Genomic DNA, 22260 nt, shown 5'->3' on the forward strand with positions numbered 1-22260 from the left:
AATAAAGGCTGAAAATGCCCAAAGAATAATCTTAAAAAAACAAAACAAAGGTGAAGAGAAGGAGGAAAAACATTGTGCTAAATGATTCTTGCACATTCCTATTATGGTTGTCTAATGCAGTATTCTTTTTACATTACTATCGGTGCAATTTAAATCACTTCTGCAACACATGTGGGTATTCCAGGCGATGACATCATTCTGCACACATCAAAACCTAATTATTAAACTGCACAGCTGTTTTAGCATGTAACTAATTACTAACTACATTATACAACTGTATCAAGTGTGTTTGTATAAAATGTTCATGAAGTTTGAACTCCAACACAGAGCCAGGCCCACTTTTCCAAAATCATTTTAAGATTAAAATGATCTCAGTTTGACAGATTTCCAATCCGACTAAAATCATCTTAACCTTCAGATGATTTTGGGAAACAGCTTGCTGGATATTCCCGTCCTCCAAATGCAAACCAAAGTGAGTGAAATCAAAAAGTGTAATGTGACTTTATGCATCCCCAGCTCTCCACTTTTGCATCTCCAGGCATATTATCACCTTTCCCTGTCTCTTTCTCTAACTCTCTCGTTCTTCTGTTATCTCTCTCCTTGTTATTCACCCTCCAAGCCTCTCCCTCCCTTTTTACTCCTCTCTCCCCCCTGTATACTTGCCCTTACCCACTAAGAACTGTTAGCAGCTCTGATGTACAGCCAATATTCTTTCTATCATATTAGCATGGCTGCAGTGTGTAAAGAAAGAGATAGGAAGAGGAGGAGGGGAGGAAAGGAAATGAAGAGAGAGAAAGAGAGAGGATGGATTGGAGAGACATTTGTTCTACTCATCTCAGCGCTAAAAGATACAATTACCTCTCACAGCATATTATCCATGTTTTATACCAGCCCAGGGCCCCATGCCTTTGCCTTGTCGCGCTCACCCCATGTAAGGCCCATATTTTAACACTAGCCTTGACAGTTTATTTAAGAAAAGAAAATTGTCCCCAGGGAGATGGAGAGGGTGAGAGAGGGAGTGTGTGTAAGGAGAATGTGAGGGAAAGAGGGAAGGACAAAGAAGGTGGAGAGAATGAGAGATAGATGAGGCAGAGAAAGAGAGAGAGAGAGAAAAAAAAAAAAAAAAAAAAAAAGAGACAAAACCATCTTCAATAAAAAAAGCAGGGCCAAAATATAAAGCGAGAAAAAGGAGAGAGAGGGGACATTTATAAGGTGACACACCAACCTTTTAATAAAGACCATAAGTCTCTAAGACTTTTTCTTTCTGAGCAGAAAGCAAAGAGGGGTCCCATTTAACAAAACAGAGACATCCACGACAGCATACAAGGAAGGAGGAGCACATACAGTATCACACTGCAAGAGGAGAGAAATAACACTAAGTAACAAGGCTTAGATGCAGACCAGTCAGAGACCAGTCAGGAACATTAGCGTCATATCCACTATCCACATCTTTTTATAATATTCTCGGCCTTTTTTTAAGTTTCTTTTGGTCTTAATAGGGTTACTATACTAACCTATTCTATGGAACTTCTACTTTAGAGTGGATATTTCTAGAAAGGGCAAGTTAACATAACATATGCTCATTGGTGGATCCTTTTACCCAAAGCACCTTGCAGCACCCTTGACGCATACATTTTTAGCACTCATATCTCACAGCTCCAGTGGGAAAGAAACCCCTAACCTGGCCGTGTTAGTGCCTTGCTCTCACTATTAAGCTGGACCAGACTGCACGCAGGCATGAAACACTGATGTTAAATAAAGAAATAAATGAATTTAAGACAGAAAACCTCGAACCCCACCACGCATACACACATACCTTTCTCTCCCTCTCACTCACTATGTAATTGATGCCAGTCTCGTGCCCTTTCGCCTCCTGTGCCAGCAGGCAGAGGGCTACCATAGGAGTGTCCACTTCACCCCTACATAACAACCTTGCCTCACCTTCACACACACACACACACACACACACACACACACACACACACACACACACACACACACACACACACAAACACACACACACACACACACACACACACACACACACACACACACACACACACACACACACACACACACACACACACACACACACACACACACAAAAAGTACCTCCATGCACGAACACATAAGGCATGCACATGCATAAACACAAATTAACTTTCAGTCTGTCTCACAATCTGTCTTGGTCACTGCAGGTGGGACAGAGAGAACAGTATAGTATAGTGAGTAGTAGTAAGTATATGAGACGGTGTTTATTAAGTCTGCATGTGTACAATCTTGGAAACAATCAGCTAATGATCTGACAGCAATTTAGCCTCAGGGGGCAATGGCCAATATTTCTGGGGTTCCAGTGTAGCCATCAACGGATAACGGATATCCGGGCCAAGATTTCCTCTTCCATGCGCCGGTCATTGTTTACAGTCTGAGTCAATACTTTTTGAAGGCGTTTCCGGTCCAGACCACATTTCAGCTAATCTCTACAAACAGATATCTGCATATGAATGCAGATAAATGAATAAAAATTAAATAATAAATAAATTTAAAAAAAAGCTAAATTGTTGTCAGACAACAGCCAATCATTTCCCAGAATGAATTTTGGCCAATGTGTTCCACCACGCACACTATTGTCTCCACACACACTATGTACCTGCATGCAACCAAAGCCCGCTCAAACGTAATTGGTCAATACTACAAACAAAAACCATAATGCTTCCGATACCTCAATCTTGTCCTACAGATTCTGCATTCATATGCAGATATCTGTTTATAGAAATTAGCATGTGTGCAAACAGTGCACACATGCAAATACTTTCTATTAAGCTCAACTTCTGCCACTGCATATGTCATCAGTCATTTGCATGTCTTGATGTCTTGATATTATTTTCTTCTCTTCATATTACATTTCAATGTAACTTTATTATCTTACACATTGCTTATACTGTAGTTGCTTACATTCATTGAACAGTCTGCCACAGCAGCAGCACCCTCACCACTACTTGGAAGGTTCAAATATTGAAAGAAGAGGATATATTGAGGTAAAGCATGTATGTTTTAACACTACTGGAGATTAAACCTGCTCCAGCACCAAATCAGGAGTTGCTATTCAGCCATGAATAAGTCAAAGAGAGAGGAGGTATGGCAAGAAAGAGTACTTCTATTTCTGCCACTCAAACAATACCTATGCATGATATGGGACACTCAAGGCACACATCTGGCCACCCATAGAAGACTATTGGTCCCTGGCAAATGTATGGTCTTCAACACAAGACCTTGGTCCCCAGCTTTTATTTCTACAAAAAGATTTTTTTTTTTTTATTCTTTTGGGGCATTTTTAGGCCTTTATTTTCCCAGGACAGATGCAGACATGAAAGGGGAGAGAGAGGGGGGAATGACATGCAGCAAAGAGCCTCAGGTTGGAGTCGAAACCGTGGCCGCTGCGTCAAGAGTAAACCTCTATATATGTGCGCCTGCTCTACCAAATGAGCAAACCCGGCCACCTACAAAACTAATTTTAAGTAATATTTGGCTGAGAGGGAAAGTACTTGCCTATATATGTTTATAGTTACTACAGGCTTAACTAGAGGAACTGGTAACTTGTGTTCCCAAGCAGCGTGAAACCCATGTTAAACCTAGGTCAGGATTAAAGGGGTGATAGAATGATTATATAGGGTATTTCACACTGTTCCTTAAGGTCTCCTAATAGGGTATTTACCATTGGTTGGGCTGAAAATGGCCCAGGTGCTATTTTGGCCGTTATGCATCCCTGTGTAATGGCCCTATTTGGAACAACAGCTTTTCTTCCAAATATGGTATACTCATTAATATTTAGATGAGCTGCGCGCTGACTGGTTGAGGAACCACATACGCAGTACATTGGAGACGAGACAACAGGTCTCATATTTCAGACACACACACACACACACACACACACACACACACACACACACACACACACACACACACACACACACACACACACACACACACACACAGCTGCCCTGCGCACAGTTCACACACACAAACACACACACTGCGCCCTGCGCACAGCGCACTCACACAAACACACACACACACACACACACACACACCGCTGCACAGCGCACACGCACAAACACAGACACACTGTCTGTTACATGCCCAGACATGCCCAGGCGCGAGCCGCAGTGGCTTAAACAGCCGAGACAAAATAAAAAAGTTTCAACACTTTCATTATAACTAGTGTTGTTCTAACGTTACTCTTGCGACATAAAAAACCTCCACCAAAGAATCACAACTCACCTTGTAGCTAGTAAGCGCGGGGAGAGGAGAGTGAACCCCTGCAAGCCTGTCCTCTGCCAGTGCCTCTGCAGCGCTGCGTTAGATCCACAACTCCCTCTCGTCTGATATACTCGTCCCTTTTCTCTGGGCCAGTAGGCTATTCCGTTGTACAGTCTGGAACACTGCATTTACGTGGTTCATTTTCAATATCCTTGCAAAACCTCCAAACTTTCTTCTTTTCTAAAGTACACTGCGCAGCTCGTGTGTGAGATCCTGACAGAGCTCCAGCTCAGCGGTTCTGTTAAGGGGGAGAGGCCGACAGGGAAGGCAGCAAACCCGACCAGCAGCCGCCGCCTGTCCCGGCAGATTGTGGAGCTCGTCAAGTCCGACACTGTCTTACCAAATTTGCAATTAGGCATACATTTTCATAAAACGGCCCATATTTGAGCTTTACATAGTTGATTTCTCGCATAAAAAAAGTCTCAGAAGTGAATTTTGTAATGGAATTGCAGAGATCTGCACGACCTAGATTTAGAAGACTAACTGACCTCAGATCAGTTAGTGGCCTATGTAAATTTTGGGGCTTTACAAAGATAGAAGGTAGAACCAAATGAGGAGGAATTGAGAAGTTGACGTCAACTTTTAGCTTTGTTCAGATTCGCCCGTTTTCAGCAGCAGTTTCAAATTGTGAGATTTGCAGAGGAAAGAGGTGTCAATGGGATTTTGAGGTTCCTATTTACCCACCAAACTGTCATTTTTCAACTATGACAAGGTAAAATCGGTTATGCATTCTATCACCCCTTTAAGGTAGATGAGCTGGGTCAGATAACACACGTTGACCAGTTTACACCAACAGCAAACACAGAAGAAGAGGTGAGGAGAAGTGAGGAAGGCAGAGGAGGAAGAAGAGAATGGTAATGACAGAGTAAGCAGAGCAGGAGAGAAAGACCAAGGACAGAAGAGGAAGGAAGAAGGAGGAGAAAGAAAGACAAAACCAATCTCGGATAGACTAGGGCAATGAGACGTGCACATGCATCTATACAAGAAAAAAAGAAATAGATGGAAAGACTGTGGTGGTATGAGATCACTGGGTGCAAATTAGTTGCCTTCTGCCAAGGCCAGACCAGTCCTTATACAAAGATACCAACAGGCCAGAGTCTTCCAGTGTAATTGTGCATGAAAACATTCATTACACTTATTATGGCATTCAGTAGAAGTTTCAGCAGCCAAACTGTCTGAGAGCAGAGTAGTGAAGCAGATGAGCTGTCAGGGTCTAGAGAACAAATTGTAGATTAGATAGGAACAACTCCCTTTAATAAATATATAGATGGATGTGTGTGTGTCTTTGTATTCTTGACTTGACCTCAACTCACTATGACACTCAGACACTGACCCACATACCCTCTTTTTTGGTCCTTTCTTAACAATTCTGTTTCTCCTCTCGCTCCTCTGTCTTAAGCAACGGGTAAGAGCCCTCTGAAAGAAGCAACCAGCGGTTTGTGCGTGTGGTGCTGTGTGTATGTGGAAGCAGTACGTACATCACTAGCGTTCAAGTGTTTAACGGTAAGAGAAAGAAAAAGAGTGTGTGTACGTGTGCGGAAGCACAAGTGTTAAACATTCATGCTGCTGTGTTGGGTCGTGATGGGACCGGTGTGACTGGTTGTCCCTGCCACTGCCTCATCCGATAATGCTGATTTGCTCAGGCACTAACAGACGGACCCCTCTGGGGGTCCTCCAGGCACACAGTCAATCACTGGTACTCCAAAAGATAGTACTCCAAAGCTATTTAAATCACAAACTCCCTTCCTTTCTCTTTCCATCTTTTGCCATCTCTTTTTAACACTTCTTTCTCTTCACCTTTCTGTTTCTCTTTACACTGAAACCTTTTTCTAGATTTCCCCAAACCCCCTGATCTACAGGTTATTTCCAACTCTCAGCGTTTTGTATTATTTTCTGTTTTGTCCCCTTTCCCTATTACAATACAACAGCACAAAATGCAAGACAGTAAAACGGGTATACACAAAAAGGAAATATCCTCATGGTTGATTGTAAAAGGATTTAGAGCCAAAACAGGTGGTCATGGAAACCAATGAAACATTCTTCCAAAGTAAGCCTGCTCCTCTCAACAGTATAGCATTTCCATTGGATTGGTCACATAAAAGGTAATCCAGTAAACATGACTATAACAAGAGCCTCTAGTTTCATGGTGGTGATTGGCGATAACAGCTGATCATTTCCATTTACCCTGGCTCGCACCGCTACGCTGGGTGTGGCGTTCCTGATGTGGGTGTGTTGTAAAAAAGTCCACCTACCCTCTAATCTTATTGTGATGAGGCTCTGGATAGGACACACAGACTATGTGCAGCTCATTATCCAAGAAGTCAATGTCCAATGTCCTCACGCAATCAAAGTACTGTGAGGCACTTTAGATGAAAAAAACACCCACAGAAAGAACAAGTCATGTTTATTACACACTGATCAGCAGCCACTGCAATATTAGTTGTACACATAACTCCTTCATCCACAGCAGTAGTAAAAGTTATTTTCTATGTACAATGAGAGCTACCGAATAGGTAATCCATTCTGCAGAAATGTACAGGACAGTGTCCCACAGTAAACTGACTTCGCATCACTTAACAACACTGAGCCACCTCTCTCACTTTCCCCATCTCCTCTCCTCTCTCAGTCCCTCCCTCCCCCAGGCTACCTTTTCCTCCACTATTCTCAACATCGTTACCATAATCAGATAAGACAACTACCTAGGGAGCACCAGCATCCCTAAAGCACCTTGCTCCTGGCACCGTGTGTGTACATGTGCGCGTGTGTGTCAGTGTGTTTGAATTGCTCCTGGCACTTGGAAATCCCGTATTCCTTTTGACTGTCTTTTTTGGTGTTTTGATCTTTTCAAACCGACAGATGACTGGTATGGGTGTGTGTGTGTTGTTGTGTGTGTGTGTGTGTGTGTGTGTGTGTGTGTGTGTGTGTGTGTGTGTGTGTGTGTGTGTGTGTGTGTGTGTGTGTGTGTGTGTGTGTGTGTGTGTGTGTGAAAAGGTTTCTAAATTACCCAGCTCCTTCATAGGGTAATATCTGTATTGTGGCTGACAAGTCTGCTACAAATTACTGCTGAACTGTGAGTGTGTATCTGTGTGTATGAGTGAGTGAGCGAGTAGATAAGTGTGTGTGCATGCACAAGAATGGGAGTACGCAAATGGTGTTTGAGTGTCAAGGATGATTACGTTATTTTTCTGAATGGTCTAAACAGATCACATCACCATGCCATCAAACGAAAGCCCGACTGACTCACAAGAATGCGCACACACAAAATTTCCACCTCCAAGCCATACCAACACAACATACTTTTAGCAATATACCTGCAAGTCTTACCCTTCTATATGCTTTCATGAACATGTACAACACACAGATACTGTTCATAAACATATATAAAAACCTGATCCCTACAGGGCATACTGTACACACACACGCTTGCTTGCAATTGAGACATAAGCAACACTACATTTAGCCAACAACACACTGGACTGCCAAATTACTATACCAGGCATCAACACCAGTCTGCCATCCAGCCAGTAAACTAAACTGTCAAGTTAGATTAAATAAGATAGATTTGGCTGGGCACAATAATTGAAAGTACTGGTCAACATATATAACTTCCTCATTCCTGGTTTACCCCTCTAGCCTTGAATCACACTTTAAATCAAACAGCAGTTGATTTACAGTACATTCCTTAATCTACCTGAATTTGGCATCTCCAGTCTCCTTTTTTAAAAGTAATCACTGGAAACTTAATTTAAACTATGACTTAGAATACCTTTATGATACCAAGATTATTAAAAAAGGTTATCTATTTTTATGTTTTGTATGATCAAATTGATCAGATAAGTCCTTTCTTCTGTTTAATTGTTTTTTGAATTATTAAAGACATGGATTTTATTTGAGAATGCATGATATAAAATGTCATTATGGTTATATAATTGTATTATCAATCAAAGTACCAGAGAAGGACAAAGAAAGAGGTTAACAAAATGTGTAATGGAAAAACGCAATAATGCCTATTGAAATTCATGCTAGGTCAAATAAAAAGCTAGGCCCAAATGATTATACAGATAAAAAGTAGACAAACAAACAACTTAAGTTACTTTTTCCCCCCAAGTAGCCCTTGTGTTATTCAGGAGATGCTGAAAGAGAAAGACTGTCCAGTGGCGTAATCTGTAAAGGATACTCTTTAACAGACCAAGAAAAAACACACACACACACACACACACACACACACACACACACACACACACACACACACACAACACCACACACACACACACACACACACACACACACACACACACACACACACACACACACACACACACACACACACACACACATCGAGACTCACAAGCTGCCATTTCAGCATGATCAGAGCTTATGAAAGCCTTTTTTGTCCATGACAGCCTTGCATTTCTAACTTCTGATACCTTCTATAATTTCTAGTTGATGTACCACTTAAGTCAATTGGTTCTTGAGAAATGAAAGAAAAAACACAGGGAGAAAATAGATGTAGACATTGTTATATTACAGTACTTAAGTAGTGAATGTAATGAAAATCAAGACATTTAAATTTTCCACAGATCAGCAATTTCTTATAGTTCTGTGATGATAGTGTTTTGTATTTTTTCCTTTTACCCATTTTCTTCTTTGTATTTAGCACTCTTTCAAACATGCAACAAGGTTCTCCATAATAACATTAACATATGCAAAATGTATCTGTAAAATAATCTAATATGTAAACAAGTATTGTATTATTATACTCCCCTAAATAGATTAATCCAAAGAGTTCAGGGGTTTTGAAGTTAGTTTTCCATACAGGTCATAGACGTTTTTGAAATGTTGTATTGAAAGTGTGAAGCATTGCCTGTCTGTGTATGTGTGTCTGATGTAATGTGTGTGCCCCCAGCCCCGGCATCTGTGCCAAAGCAGATGTTTGCCGGTATAATTAGCACAAGCTCATAGAGGGAAAGAGAAAAAGATGGACAGAGAATGAAAGAGAAGTACAGAGGAAGAAATAGAGACAGTATGTTTGTGATCAAAGTTTGTGAAAAAGAGACCATTCCACTTTCACAACCCTTATGACAACAGTTAAATGCAAACCTGATGATGCTTCTAAGGTAGATGGATTGAATTTCATGCACACAAACTCACCTATGGATGCACATAAACATTCATGCTCATAAACATGTGCCTCTCATTTTGACCGACTCGGGCACGTTCAACAGGGCAGCTGTCTCTCATGCCACCATCGTGGTCCCCAAACCCTTGAGATTTGTTACCTGCAAAACAATGTGTGTCCACCTCTCCAGTGTAAGCCTCCCCTCTGTTCTGAAGCTGACAGTCAGAGGATTCTGACTGCTGGCCTGACCACACCGCAGGGTGACTGCCTCCTCGGAAACTGTCACAGAAAAGAACAACCTCTCCCCTGAGCTCTTCTCCAGCAGCATCCTGAGGGAAACAAAAACACACATAGACGCAACACAATTATTTCAGCAGCATTTGAATATCTGGCAGTGATACGTTGTTATAACTTAACTCAGAAGGAAGTAAGAAGGAAGAGTGGACTCTAAAAGCCATGGAGTCAAGCGCCACTACACACAGTCTCTCATTCTGACATTTACACATTGAATATCAATATTTTACATGACTGCAAGGTTTGAGCTGCTACACTGGGTGCAGACACAGACACCCTCCCTGTGTCATATTAACCACCATCACAGACATTTTATGGGAAATCATGACTTTTATGAACCCAGAGCCACATATCCTATAAATCACAGATAGATGTATGCATGAGAAAGAGACCATATGTATGTATGTCTGCACATGCATGTGAGTGTGTGAGTGTGCCTGTGGGGAGAGACAAAGAGATAGAAAGACGGACAGAGATAGGTGCAAGAAGAAAGTTAAGACTAGTTGGTTACTTACAACAACTAAATAACTATACTGGACTGAAAATGCTTCTTGTGTCAAAAGTGTTTTAACTTTTGTTATGTAAGAATCCAGATTGAACTAAGGAATATTGTTATTAGGGCTGCACAATTAATCACAATTTGATCAAAATCGCAAAATAATACTAGTGCAATATTCAAGTCGCAGGGGGGCGCAATATTTGTCAAAGGCAAAATATGTGTCAAACCATTCTGAATTAAGTATTGTGGTGCTGCAGAGATGTCCCAGCCTACAAATTGTTTTTATATTTTTCAATGAAAATTAGCATAATGATACAAAAAAATTATCATCTCTAATATCATGAATCATATTGCAATATCAGTCAAAATAATAGTAATTAGATATTTTCCTCATATCGTGGAGCCCTAATTGTTATTATTAATTAAGCTGCATTTTGTTTATGATGTATTACTTATTTGGTCTATAAAATGTCAGAAAATAGGGAAAAATGCCCGTCACAGAGCCACAGAGGGCACAGAGCCCAAGTTAACAAATTAAAAGTGCTTGTTTTGTCTAATCTATTTAGTTTTCTATCATAGAAAACCAGCAAATACACATATTTTAAAAGATCCAGAGCCAGTAAACTTTTGGCAGCTTTGCTAAAAAATCAAATGTGTAATTCAGCGATTAATCGACAAATTGTTGTTGTTTAATTTTCTGTTGGCTTATCTGTTTCAGCTATAAATTATTCAATACGTTGCTAGGGCAAGGTTATGTGATGGGTGGGGAAAAGACCAGACAAGCTGTCAAAACTTCAAGGTTTTTGTTTTTCAAAAAAAAGCACAATAACAAATAAGGCTTTCCATCATCTGTGACAATTATGACATGTACATTAAAGTGCAGATCGGGCCGCATTTTTCTGTCCAAGCCCGGCCCGCGTCCGACAGAGCAGTAACCGAACTCGGCCCGAGCCCGAGCAGGCATTAAGATTTTTATGTCCAAGCCCGACCCGAGCCCGACACAGTTAAAATCAAGTTTTTTTTCTAATGACACATATGTTTGTTTGTGCGGAAAGCCCACTTTTATTAAGCAACTGTAGGAAGGCATTCGGAAATGTCAACAGATGAGCGCATCAGCGCACAAGGGGAAACAAGCACACGTACATAATACGCTTTTTTAAAATTAAAATGTTCAATGCCTTATCACGCTGATGTGACCGAGGCCGACCCAAACATCATTTCTAAATAACAACACAATTATTTCAGCAGCATTTGAATATCTGGCAGTGATACGTTGTTATAACTTAACTCAGAAGGAAGTAAGAAGGAAGAGTGGACTCTAAAAGCCATGGAGTCAAGCGCCACTACACACAGCACGCTGATCATTTCTAAATATCTGTCCGAACCCGGCCCAGCCCGTCGGGTCGGGTATCCATCCTCTAATGTACATTCACTTTTACCCCATGTTGTCCATGTAGGAAAAGTCCAGTGCATGCAACCAAACTAAAAATAAAATATCTATTAAATATGAGAATCCTCAAACAATATAAACAGAACTCAGTGTCTGGAAGTGAAGCAATGGTTTAGTAACAGGTGGCTGGCTCTGTTCATTGTTCAGATGCGGAGAGGGATGTGAAATCACAGAGAGAGGGAGAGACAAAGAGAGAGGGGTGAGGAGAGATGGACAGAGGTGAGGATAGAGACCTCCTTTCATCTGGCTTCTTTGATGGCAGCCATGATCGTCTCTACAACAAAAGACTGATGGCCAACGACAGCAACAGAAAGAGAAGGAGAGGGAGAGAGTAAGAGGGGAGAGATATTACTTCCATTCAGATGCATTCAGCCATACAGGTGTCATGTTCGGAAAACCAAGACAACAAGACTTGTCTGTCATATGAATCCCCAGACTTCACTAACAAAATCACATCATGACATTTAAAGAAGTGATTTGATCTCTGTCTGATTCTCCTTCTCAGAGTTAAATTTAACTGACAGCAACATTTAAACTGAACAGCAAGTGAGTTACCAGAACACACATGAAACCTGTCTAGTGTTGCTCTAGGTCTTTGTTCAAACCTGTCCCCACTGCAAAGTTATCAGTCACGTTTATTTTTGCAGCAAATTGTGCAATATGTGAATGTTGACAGACTTTATCTCATGAAAGCCCAACAAACCCATAAGCTTACTTATAATGTTTGTTTAATCCACAAAGAGGAAATTATTTTCCCCCTTTCTTGCTACTACTGTCCATATGGAGTCAACCATTTCTGAATTTTGATTTAAAACGACTAGTGAAGTCTAGTAAAGAATTTTACAATTAATTTTACAACAAAAGTTATTTGAAAAGGGCAGTTAAAAACAGCTACATTAATTACACTGATTTTACATATCAAAGTCTGTTACAGGTTTCAGGAGGAGTTCTACTGCATATGTGTTATCATTGGATGAAGCATGTTGTTGATAAGATTTTATTGATACCAATGCCATTTCAATACGGCTTGTCGGTCCGATTCTTTATCAATTCCCTTCGTGATTCCTTTTTTTTTTTTTTTCAGATACATTTTTTTAATTGTTTTTTTATATTTAGAACATACAAATATAATTGAACAAGAACAAAAACCCTCTCCCACCCTCTGCTGTCCTGAGGAAAAAACAAACAAACAAAAACAGAGATCACACCTTGCCTAGTCACTCTCCTCTACTTCCTGCCTGTGATGCTGAGGTCATTAGGACTGATACTTGTGCTGCTGCGTTTTTCCATCGGCCTATAGTCGATGATTTGGCTTTGTTAATCCTTGCTGTAGAGAGCTCAAGCATAACTATGTCTAGAAAATACGCCAACCACTGTTTTACACAAAGCGAGTCAGCCAGCGCTGAGCTATCATTTTCTTGGTTGCGGTTGAGCCAGCTAGCCAAACTTTCCTCTGTCTCCCAAGCAGGTGTAATTTAGAGTCATCATTAAGTAACAAAACAATCGGGTCAGGAGGAAGTCAAGACATCCTATCCTCATCAGATATTATTGATGTGGTTTTATTCCAGAACTCATGCACCTGTTCACACTCCCTGACCATGTGCAGGAAAGTTCCAGTTTGTTCAGGTTGACAGAACGTTCAAGAGTGTGTATGACTTTAGAGACGTATCTCTTCTGAGGAGTCCAATATGTCCTATGACATATGTTGAAGTGGATCTGCTGGTGATTTGGGTTCTTGGAGCAATGGAAAATGTTGTCCCAGACTGTCTCACAATTAATTGTGTTCCCCTCAGGGCTCAGCTCTCGCTCCCATTTCCTTGCTATTTGGAGTTATCCTATGGATACTTGCAACAGTTTAGCATAGATCTTGGACGCTAATCCTCTCACAGGAAAATCAACAAACCATTTAATGACTGGGTGCGCCTCAAGACTGTTTCCCCATGGTATTCCATAACATTTTAGGGCTGATCTTAAGCGCAGATACAAGAAGAAGGATGTCCTGGGGACCTCAAAACTAGCTCTTCTTCAAAACTTAACATACCTTTCTCATTGAATAATACCTTCATGATTCCTGATACAAATTTAGTGTGGAAAAAAGAAGGCATACACAGGTTTTCAGCATCAATGAAACGGTTTTATGATCTCTGAGTCTGAACAAGAATGAGAATGAAATGAGAATATTTGTAGAGCATTTGTTTTCATTTAGGTTTTCTTAGAAAAATCTGCTAAGCCTGCCCACGTGGCGCTCATGTTATTATCATAATTTTGTTATTAATAATACATTTATTATAATAGGATATTTACCCTCGGTAACGGACGTGTTGCTCGGTTGGGAAGCAGTGGCACTCATGGTAGAGTGTCAAATACATGGCATTCTTGGAATTTAAGCCCATGTTGCATGGAAATATGTTTCAGCATTTGGCTGGTGTTTCCAACATTACTTAAAATGATAATTTTATAGACATTAGAAACAGCACTGGTTTAATTTTTCTTTATAAAATGAAGCCATGCTTTGGACTATTTCTTTCTCTCCGCCATGACTCTTTCTTGTTGCATGTTTCCAGCAGTTTGACATCATTGTTTCGCAATGTGCAACAGTCAGAAAAACATGCTTCCATCGATAAAAGGAATTGGTAACAGTTGAGAATTTACTTGTGGTGGTGGGTGGCCCAGGATGTGACGTTGAGTCAGACCTGGACGACTTTCCTGCATGTCTACCCCCTCTCTCCCCTTTCATGTCTAGCTGTCCTTTCCATTAAAAGGCTGAAATTAATAAAAAATAAACTACATATACACCGTTGATTGGGAAAATAAATGTAATTCGTATTTTTTCTACCTGGGCGGGTCTCAATCTACCAGGGTGGGGCGCCCAAGTAGAACCTATGTATGGGAAACACTGGATAAGCTCTGAGGCATACGATTCTGATGGATCCATTGACATATATATAATGGACCAATAGACCCCGTTGCTCTGGACGGAGACCAGTGAAGGCTGTTAGAAGCACTTTTCCGGTGATCTCTTGCTTTACTGAGCAGCCTCCAACTGACAGAGACAACGTAAATGTGACGTGAGCAACGTGTCTGAAAGTTATAAGTCTTCTAGTAGCTGTGCAAAGAGAAATCTCAATCATTCCCAATCTTAAAGAGACGGAGAGTGTAGGTATATGTAAGGAGATAACATAAGCACAGGCTAATTATTGCTAACTAACATGCTAGTTAACATTAGTAATTAAACCTAAACAGCTAACGTAAGTCGAAACTGCCTGCGAGCTTCTCCTGTACTATACGGTAATTCCTCTACTGTGCGACAGTAAGTCACTTGGTTATGACACAATTGTTAGCCTATTTTTACAAAAACGTCTGCTACGGAGCCATAACGTGAGGTACAAGGTAATGGAGCCTTTTATACATTGTCGTGTTTCTTTAGAAATAAACAATGGACAAATAAAGTCTTTAAACATTTCTGATGTAAAGTTATTCGCTGTCAAAGTGGCGCCAAAATGTATGCTAGTCAGTGGAATGCTAACGGGAGGTGATCTCTTTGTAGCGTCAAAATGGCGCCATAGGAGGTTCGAGTTGTGAAGCAAAGCTTACCCCCTTGGATGGATCAGACAATTTGGAACTGGTTCTCCATTCCCATCCCTACTTGAGTCAGTGTCTGATGGAACTGAAGACTTCAAGTTTGAAAATAAAACAAATCCGAGGGTGTTTGGTTAGAAAGAAGTGAGCTTACAAGACTTCTGTTTCCCGCTCCTCAGCTCTGCTTGAGGCTAACAGCTCGGAGCTACTAGCAAAACACACACAAATCTCCGACCAAACTGTCAGCAGTCAAATTGCATTGTGGGAAATGTAGGCCCCCAGGTTTGTTCTCTTAATACATCCATGGGTTTTGACAAGGAAGAAGAATGCCTGGAATAAAAAAGATGATATCTCTGGTTCTGCTGAATACATTTTTATCGTTTTATTTCTAAAGTGTCCATCGTGAATCCAACAATGTTACAGGAGTGCCATGGTAAAATCGGTGGAGTAGTCTTTTACTAGATACTAGATTTCACTAACAAATATATATGTGTAGTGTATTTTTAGTTCCAGGACAAAGAATCCCATGTTGTTCAATCTACTTTGAGTGTTGCTGTATGCTGGAGGAGGAGATGGGGCTGCCAAGTAAAGCCAACTGATCTTTTTGTGTGTGCTTGTGCTTTTTGTGTGTGTGTGTTTGTGTGTGTGTGTGTGTGTGTGTGTGTGTGTGTGTGTGTGTGTGTGTGTGTGTGTGTGTGTGTGTGTGTGTGTGCATGCGTGTGTGTGTGTGTGTGTGCAAGCTGATCTGTGTAACTCTGCACCATCCCTACCCTGCCTGCAACATACCAGCCCACTCTCATCCCCTTTCTCTCACACTCCACATGTCTGAGAAGGACATGACAGCCAGTTGTTGGCCAACATTTCCTGATAGTGATACTGACGTGACCAGACCTGACCTAATTGCTTCTTGTTATTAGATCAATATCACAGGGCTTTCACTTTCATTCACTTTCGATGTTTGAAAATCATATTAGATATCCTATCCGAACAGACATTTGACTATACATCACAGCAGTGTGCGTTTTCAGCAGGGCGCTGTATTTCATCAGTAGCACAGGCTAGTGATGGACTACTCTGATACGGTACATCAGTGTTTGTGACTCATACTTATTACACAAATGTTATTATTCCCCATTTTCTTTCCTTCTGTTTTGTTTCTGCCACTCAGGTTCCAAGGATTTGAATATACACAGTATATCCTCATACTGTATACCAATAAAAAACAACTTTGTCTGTATCACTGCATTGTTATTTCTCTTCACTCTTCCATTTCCCATTAAATATAACATGTTTTTATCTAGGCAATGGGAGCTGTCAGTTTATTTACCTCTTCCTTTACCAATAAAGTATTAACAACGCTTGCTAGATGAAACATGATGCTAGTATTGCTCTTTTTGGCCGTGCCAAATGAACAGGAAGGTGTAATGTGTCTTTGGGGCTAATGTTTTTTTACAGAGATCAGAATCTATCCATCAGTTATCTATACCATTTATCCCTGGCTATTCAAATTTGCTGTTAAATGTAAAATCAGGATACTTTGAGAACATTTACTTTAATCAGAATCTACTTATGTTTGCATGGAATTTACTGGACTACCCAGAGATAAATTAGCTAGCTAAGATCATTCATCCATAAATTATCTATCTATCTATCTATCTATCTATCTATCTATCTATCTATCTATCTATCTATCTATCTATCTATCTAATTAAAAAACTGAGCATTAAAAGAAAGCCTCATACAGTATCTCCAACTATGCAATTGACGGATTATTGTCATTGATAATTGAAAATGATTTCAAAAAAAAAAAAAAAACTTAAACTTACATCTCTCCAGGAGTGCTTGGTTTTATCCACAATGCCAGGGTGAGGGAACCCAACGCTCCTAGTTTCTGTGAGGGGGGAGAGACCAGACATCCATCCTGGACTGGCCGAAACAGCACACTACTGGATCTACCAGCAACCTCATCTGAACTGGTAGGGGTTCCAGTCTCTGTCTGAGTCCCAGGGCGAGTGTCATTACTGTCCTCAGTTACACAGGTACCCCTGGTGGAAAACAGTTTAAATATGTTAATATTTTCTCTTAAAAAAGGTTTCTCTCTTTTTATTTTTGTATTTTGCATTAACTGAAAAGTCAGAGGTCTTCTAAAACCCTCTGAAAAACCGTAATAACATTACTATAAATTTGATGTACGTACCTGTGTGCAGGCAGAAGCAGTGGGGCATACGGAGGTGTGGAGGATCTATAGGGACACTCCTGGATACAGAAGGCCTGATAACATGTCATCAGCTCAGTCTGGGAGGACGGCGACTGGCAGTAGCTGCTCCGCTCTGGAACCCCACAGGTGGAACGAACCGGAGAGGTGGACAAAGGTTTGAAGGCAGCAATGTTCTCCATTCGTGGGAAATTTCCCTAAGAACGAAGATGGTTTTATCAATTATTATTATTCTATTTAATCTGGGTCTCTCTTGCCACTTATACTTTTGTGTGGCTGCAGCAACCTGAGACATCTGGATACAATAATGATGACCTACAATGCAGTTTGGAAAATTCAAAGTGCTATACAATGAAATCTATGGGTTATATAGGGTTATGATATAGCATAACAGAATTAGCAAGCAAACCTCTTATCATCACACATACTGTACAGTACATTTACAATGTATTAGGGCAGTTTTTTTGAATAAAAATGTGAATAATGCTGATTTATTATTGCCATTTAGCTGCTTCAGTTTCAGGGCCCTGGTTTTGTGCATGCTGGCACACTGTCACACTGTCATTACTTACTGGGAAACTTCAACAGAACAGAGACATCTTTTATGTTATTAGTAACACCTGTGCTTTTCATACTATGAGAGGTCAAAATGTCTGCTGTGAAAAAGGCCTCTCTGATAGTCTTAAAATAATTAATATTCATATGTACATTGTCTGTTAATTATTCTTCCAGTTTTTGGATCACAAATTACAATTGGCTCTTGAAAGACACTCTTACCTGTGATGAAGCAGATTTTGGACACAGGCTGAAGAGGAGGAGGGTTAACCAGAGGAAGATCTGATGCCACCTCATCCCTTTCATCATGTTTTCCACTGTTTCAGTGATGTTTTTCAGGTGAAATAGCCAAGAAAAAACAGGCATTGTCTTCCTTTTCGCCATCCTTTTCTCCGTTTGCTTGATTTCACCTTCCGTTTCTGCAGCTGGCAGAATCCCAGAGACATCAGTCTTGCTCTCGTCTTTTCCATTCAAGCATTTCCCCCAACTTTTAAGGTCTTTTCTAACTTTCTTGTTGCATTTGTTCCTTAAGTTACACTGCTCCTCTCTCCTTACTCTCTCCATCCTCTCTCTGCTAACTCCTCTGCTCCATGTTTGTCTCTTCCTTTTTGCCTTCTCTCCCTTCGTTTCTCCTTCATCTTCTCTCTGTTCCATCCATCTCTGGCCTTTGACCCCAAGAGATTCTAGAATCGGGTTCTCCAAGGGGTCCTGCATGGTCTGAGGTTCTAAAAACCTGGGTTCTGCAACATTCTCGGGGGCAGAGGGATGTTCAAGAACCTGGATTTCTTTCGGAAGCCTTCCAGCAACGCTTGAATAAGTGATGACTGTCATGGTTTCATGGTTCCGGGGTTACAGGGACATTTTTTACAGGCCAGTGCCCCTAGGGTGAGGCTACGAAGCTTAGCTCTCTGTTACACTGTCTCTGTCACTCGCACACACACATACGCAGACATACACACACACACACACACACAAACACACAAACCACAACCAAAGCCTTCACATGATAGGTAGGATTTCACAATCTAGAGAGGGAAAAGAGAGAAGGAGAGAAGGAAAGAGAGACTTGGTCAGACCAAAATCCAACATGAGACAAATCTGAGGAGAGTGAAATGCCATGCAGGCTATTCCCTAGCCAAAGCCTACACTATCATGTACAGCTTGATGGAGGCACAGCTCAACTGATACTGCTACATTGCTTTCCCCTTTTCTTCATTTTCCATTGAATTAAACATGCCCTTTTTCCTCTGGCATCTGGCCTCCAGGTTTTTATCCAACTGAACGGGTTTTCACATAAGTTTGTTGGAAATTGAGGCTTAGGCCAAAGCTCTCTTCATTACAATACTTATCAGCTTCAATTTCACATTTTGACACACAAAAAGAGGCCAGCAGTGCAGTCATCTCTATAGGGCTGAATTACTTGGACCCTCTCTTGCCTACAATGTGGGTTGGAAAATAGGAAAGCTCACAGTGTATCTAATAACGTCTGCTATATGCCGTGCAAATTTATAAATATCTATGCAGATATTGTGACATGCTAAAGTATCTGGTGGCTCCTTGTGGTTACCTGTCGGTGTTGACTCCCAGCACAAAGCTCTATCCTCATCACAAGTGCAGCGTCAACAAACAACACTTGTTGCTCTGGCGTGAGTCGGACAAAACAAGCTAACTACCTGTATTTCTCCACACCTGTCTGTCAGCGATAGCAGACGCCACTCCAGTAGAAAAAATAGTCCTCTCAAAACATGACTTGAGTTATTTTGTCCGTCGTTCTAGTCCACAATTCGTCAGGGAAAAAAAACAACTGAATGCCAATACAGCTGAACTTGTCAAAGCTCCTCTTTTTTTCTCTCTCTGTCGTACCTCTCTCAATCAGAACATGCGGCACGCGGTGCTAAGGAGATTACCGCCAGTCGCCATCTGGCCAGAAGCGCTCCAGGCGGCAGGATATTGGGCGCAAAGTAACGACGAGGCAACGTTACAGCTTTCAGAGCCAAGTAACGGAAACATGAGAGCCCTGGGGTCGGCGTGAGAACAAACAGTGCGACATATCCGCTTTGCATCTGTTACAGAATGCTAAAGAATGTCCGTGACAGCGAGGCATTAATATGCGATTTTAAAAGCCTAATTACCCCCTGCCTGGTAGTAATGCTTTACCCCCCACCTACGTGGGATGCGTCTGGGTTTCAGACAAGTGGCTCTCAGAGAAAAGAGGAACGCTACTGCCGTCGCTAGGCAACGGTGATCCGCTCCGGCCCATGGCTCCTGCCAAAGAGAGTGTAGGATGAAAATCATTGAATGGACTATCTGTCAAATTTTTTTTTTACTAAAATACTACATCACCATTTAAGGGTGCAATGCATTATGACACTGATGAGAAAATACAAACAGAAAGGAGGTCCTTTACATTGTAGGAATGCCAGAATGAGAGGCAAAGAGCTGGCAAGGTGTCTTTTCCTGTCAGCATTTTAATGGCAGTCACCCGGGATGTACTGCTATGTGTGTTATTAATTGGGCCTTGGTAACAATTAGCCACAAATGACTAATTACAGTGCGTGCCTGTGATGAAGCCCTGTATATAAAAGTGACCAAATTATGTATGTTATAGCTGCTGTGAATGTCATATGATACATGGTTGATAATTTAGAAAATAATATTTTTTAAGTAGCCTAGCCTAGGCCTATACATGTGGGCATTTCCCTGTGTGTGCGTGAAAGTCTGAGTGTACTGTAAAATGAGATGTAAAATCTTATAATAAAGATTGAAATCATCAAATTCAGTAACAGAAAAAAATATATAGGCCTAGGCTAATGTAGATAAACGGTTCTAGCTCTCCATTCTAATAAAAAGTAGCCTAACTTAACTATAAAGTTGATGGGAATTGTTTCCTTTCTTTTATCATTTGCGATTCAAATGCTACTTGCACTATTAGCTGTATATGAAAGCGAGGATATATAGCCTAATACTGATTGTATGAACATGACAACAAGAGAAAACTGTTACATCAGATCTTATACATCTTATTATATATTTGACCTTGTCTTTTTTCTGCATATTTCTTTGTTTTACTTCAAGCATATAAAACAACCAATGTTAGACAAATCTAAAATTTGAATAAATCTAACCTAAGCCAGATAAATGCATTAACCTCTAGTTTCATAAAGCTGAACATCCACTAGCAAAATATAGCCTAAACAATCCTATCAACACACACAGCAGAAGCACTGGCTCAAGTATACAATAGTTTAGACTTCCAATGTGTGCTTATTGCTTAAGCGCTCTGCATTTAAATTGTGTAAACATTTCCACCAAAAAAGACCCTCTCTTATATTTTTCCCTGCCGACAAGTTTTTACGTTATCATACTAATCGCGTTTGAACAGCTGCAATTTGCTTTGGTTGAACAAAGGCATTCTAACTAGGTTTTAATTAAGTGTTCCTAATGACCTTAAGGAGATTAGAGGTTCGCCTTCTAATCAATACCAGGCAGAGAGAAGCAAAGGGAGGGGAGAGGAGGAGAGGGGAGGTGGCTAGGGGCTAGGATAGAGGTAGGAAGGAAAGGGGTAGAGAAGGAAAAAAAATGGTGAAAGTGAAAGAAAGAAGAGGGAGTAGAAAGTGGAGGAAGAAAACAATGAACTTGATCTGAAATATTTTCAAGAAAGGTCATAACCTTTATCTACATATACATTTGAAAAAAAAAGAGTCATGATGAAAGATTTCTTCATAGGCCAACAAAATGATAATATGTTTTCAATGCTTAAATGAATCAAGAAAAACTGCCTAGTGACAGAGAGGGGCAGTCTGTGCATCTCTACACAAGCACAGATTCACATACCGTGATAATTTACCCAGAAAAGAGATTTTCCTTGTTTTACCTTCTTCTTTCCCTCTGAGAGGGTGAAAGTGACGTCAGGTAGGCTGTGATCATCAAGAGCGTTGTTAGCCAAGAAGAGTTTCTCTTATACCCTCCTCATAAGACATTTGCATAGATTTGCACACAGTGTGTCCACATGACAGAGAATCTAGTCATACATTGATTGTACTAATTTATTCAGCCAGACGCATTCAATTCCAGAGATTGAAGTGCTATCACACAAACGGGATTAAAACCGGATGACGATCGCACAATTAATATTGTCTCATTTTCTAAATTACTAATGTATGACTTATATTTGGCTAAATTGTGTTTGCTGGTCTAATAACATTAAGGGTAATATGGTAAATGTATCG

The 22260-nt window shown here is 40.7% G+C and overlaps 1 protein-coding gene across 4 annotated transcripts in view; it reads right to left on the bottom strand.

The window, feature by feature from the left end:
- The window catches only part of ush2a (Usher syndrome 2A (autosomal recessive, mild)), a 233519-nt gene extending 213398 nt beyond the window's left edge, over positions 1-20121 (bottom strand). Inside the window, exons 1-5 of one of the 4 annotated variants that reach the window (XM_039794826.1) lie at positions 19599-20108; positions 18254-19056; positions 17459-17673; positions 17088-17306; positions 9600-9768 (exon numbers count right to left, since the gene is read on the bottom strand). In XM_039794826.1, coding sequence (XP_039650760.1) covers positions 9600-9768; positions 17088-17306; positions 17459-17673; positions 18254-18862 — 1212 coding nt within the window. In that variant the 5' untranslated portion in view covers positions 18863-19056; positions 19599-20108. Of the gene's footprint in view, positions 1-9599; positions 9769-17087; positions 17307-17458; positions 17674-18253; positions 19057-19598 lie in introns of all 4 variants that reach the window. The other 3 variants (XM_039794827.1, XM_039794825.1, XM_039794828.1) reach the window with 3 other exon arrangements.
- Between the last annotated feature and the right edge of the window lie 2139 nt (positions 20122-22260).

This window comes from Perca fluviatilis, chromosome 3 (genome assembly GCF_010015445.1).
Source record: "Perca fluviatilis chromosome 3, GENO_Pfluv_1.0, whole genome shotgun sequence".
In the NCBI taxonomy this organism is placed as follows: Eukaryota; Metazoa; Chordata; class Actinopteri; order Perciformes; family Percidae; genus Perca; species Perca fluviatilis.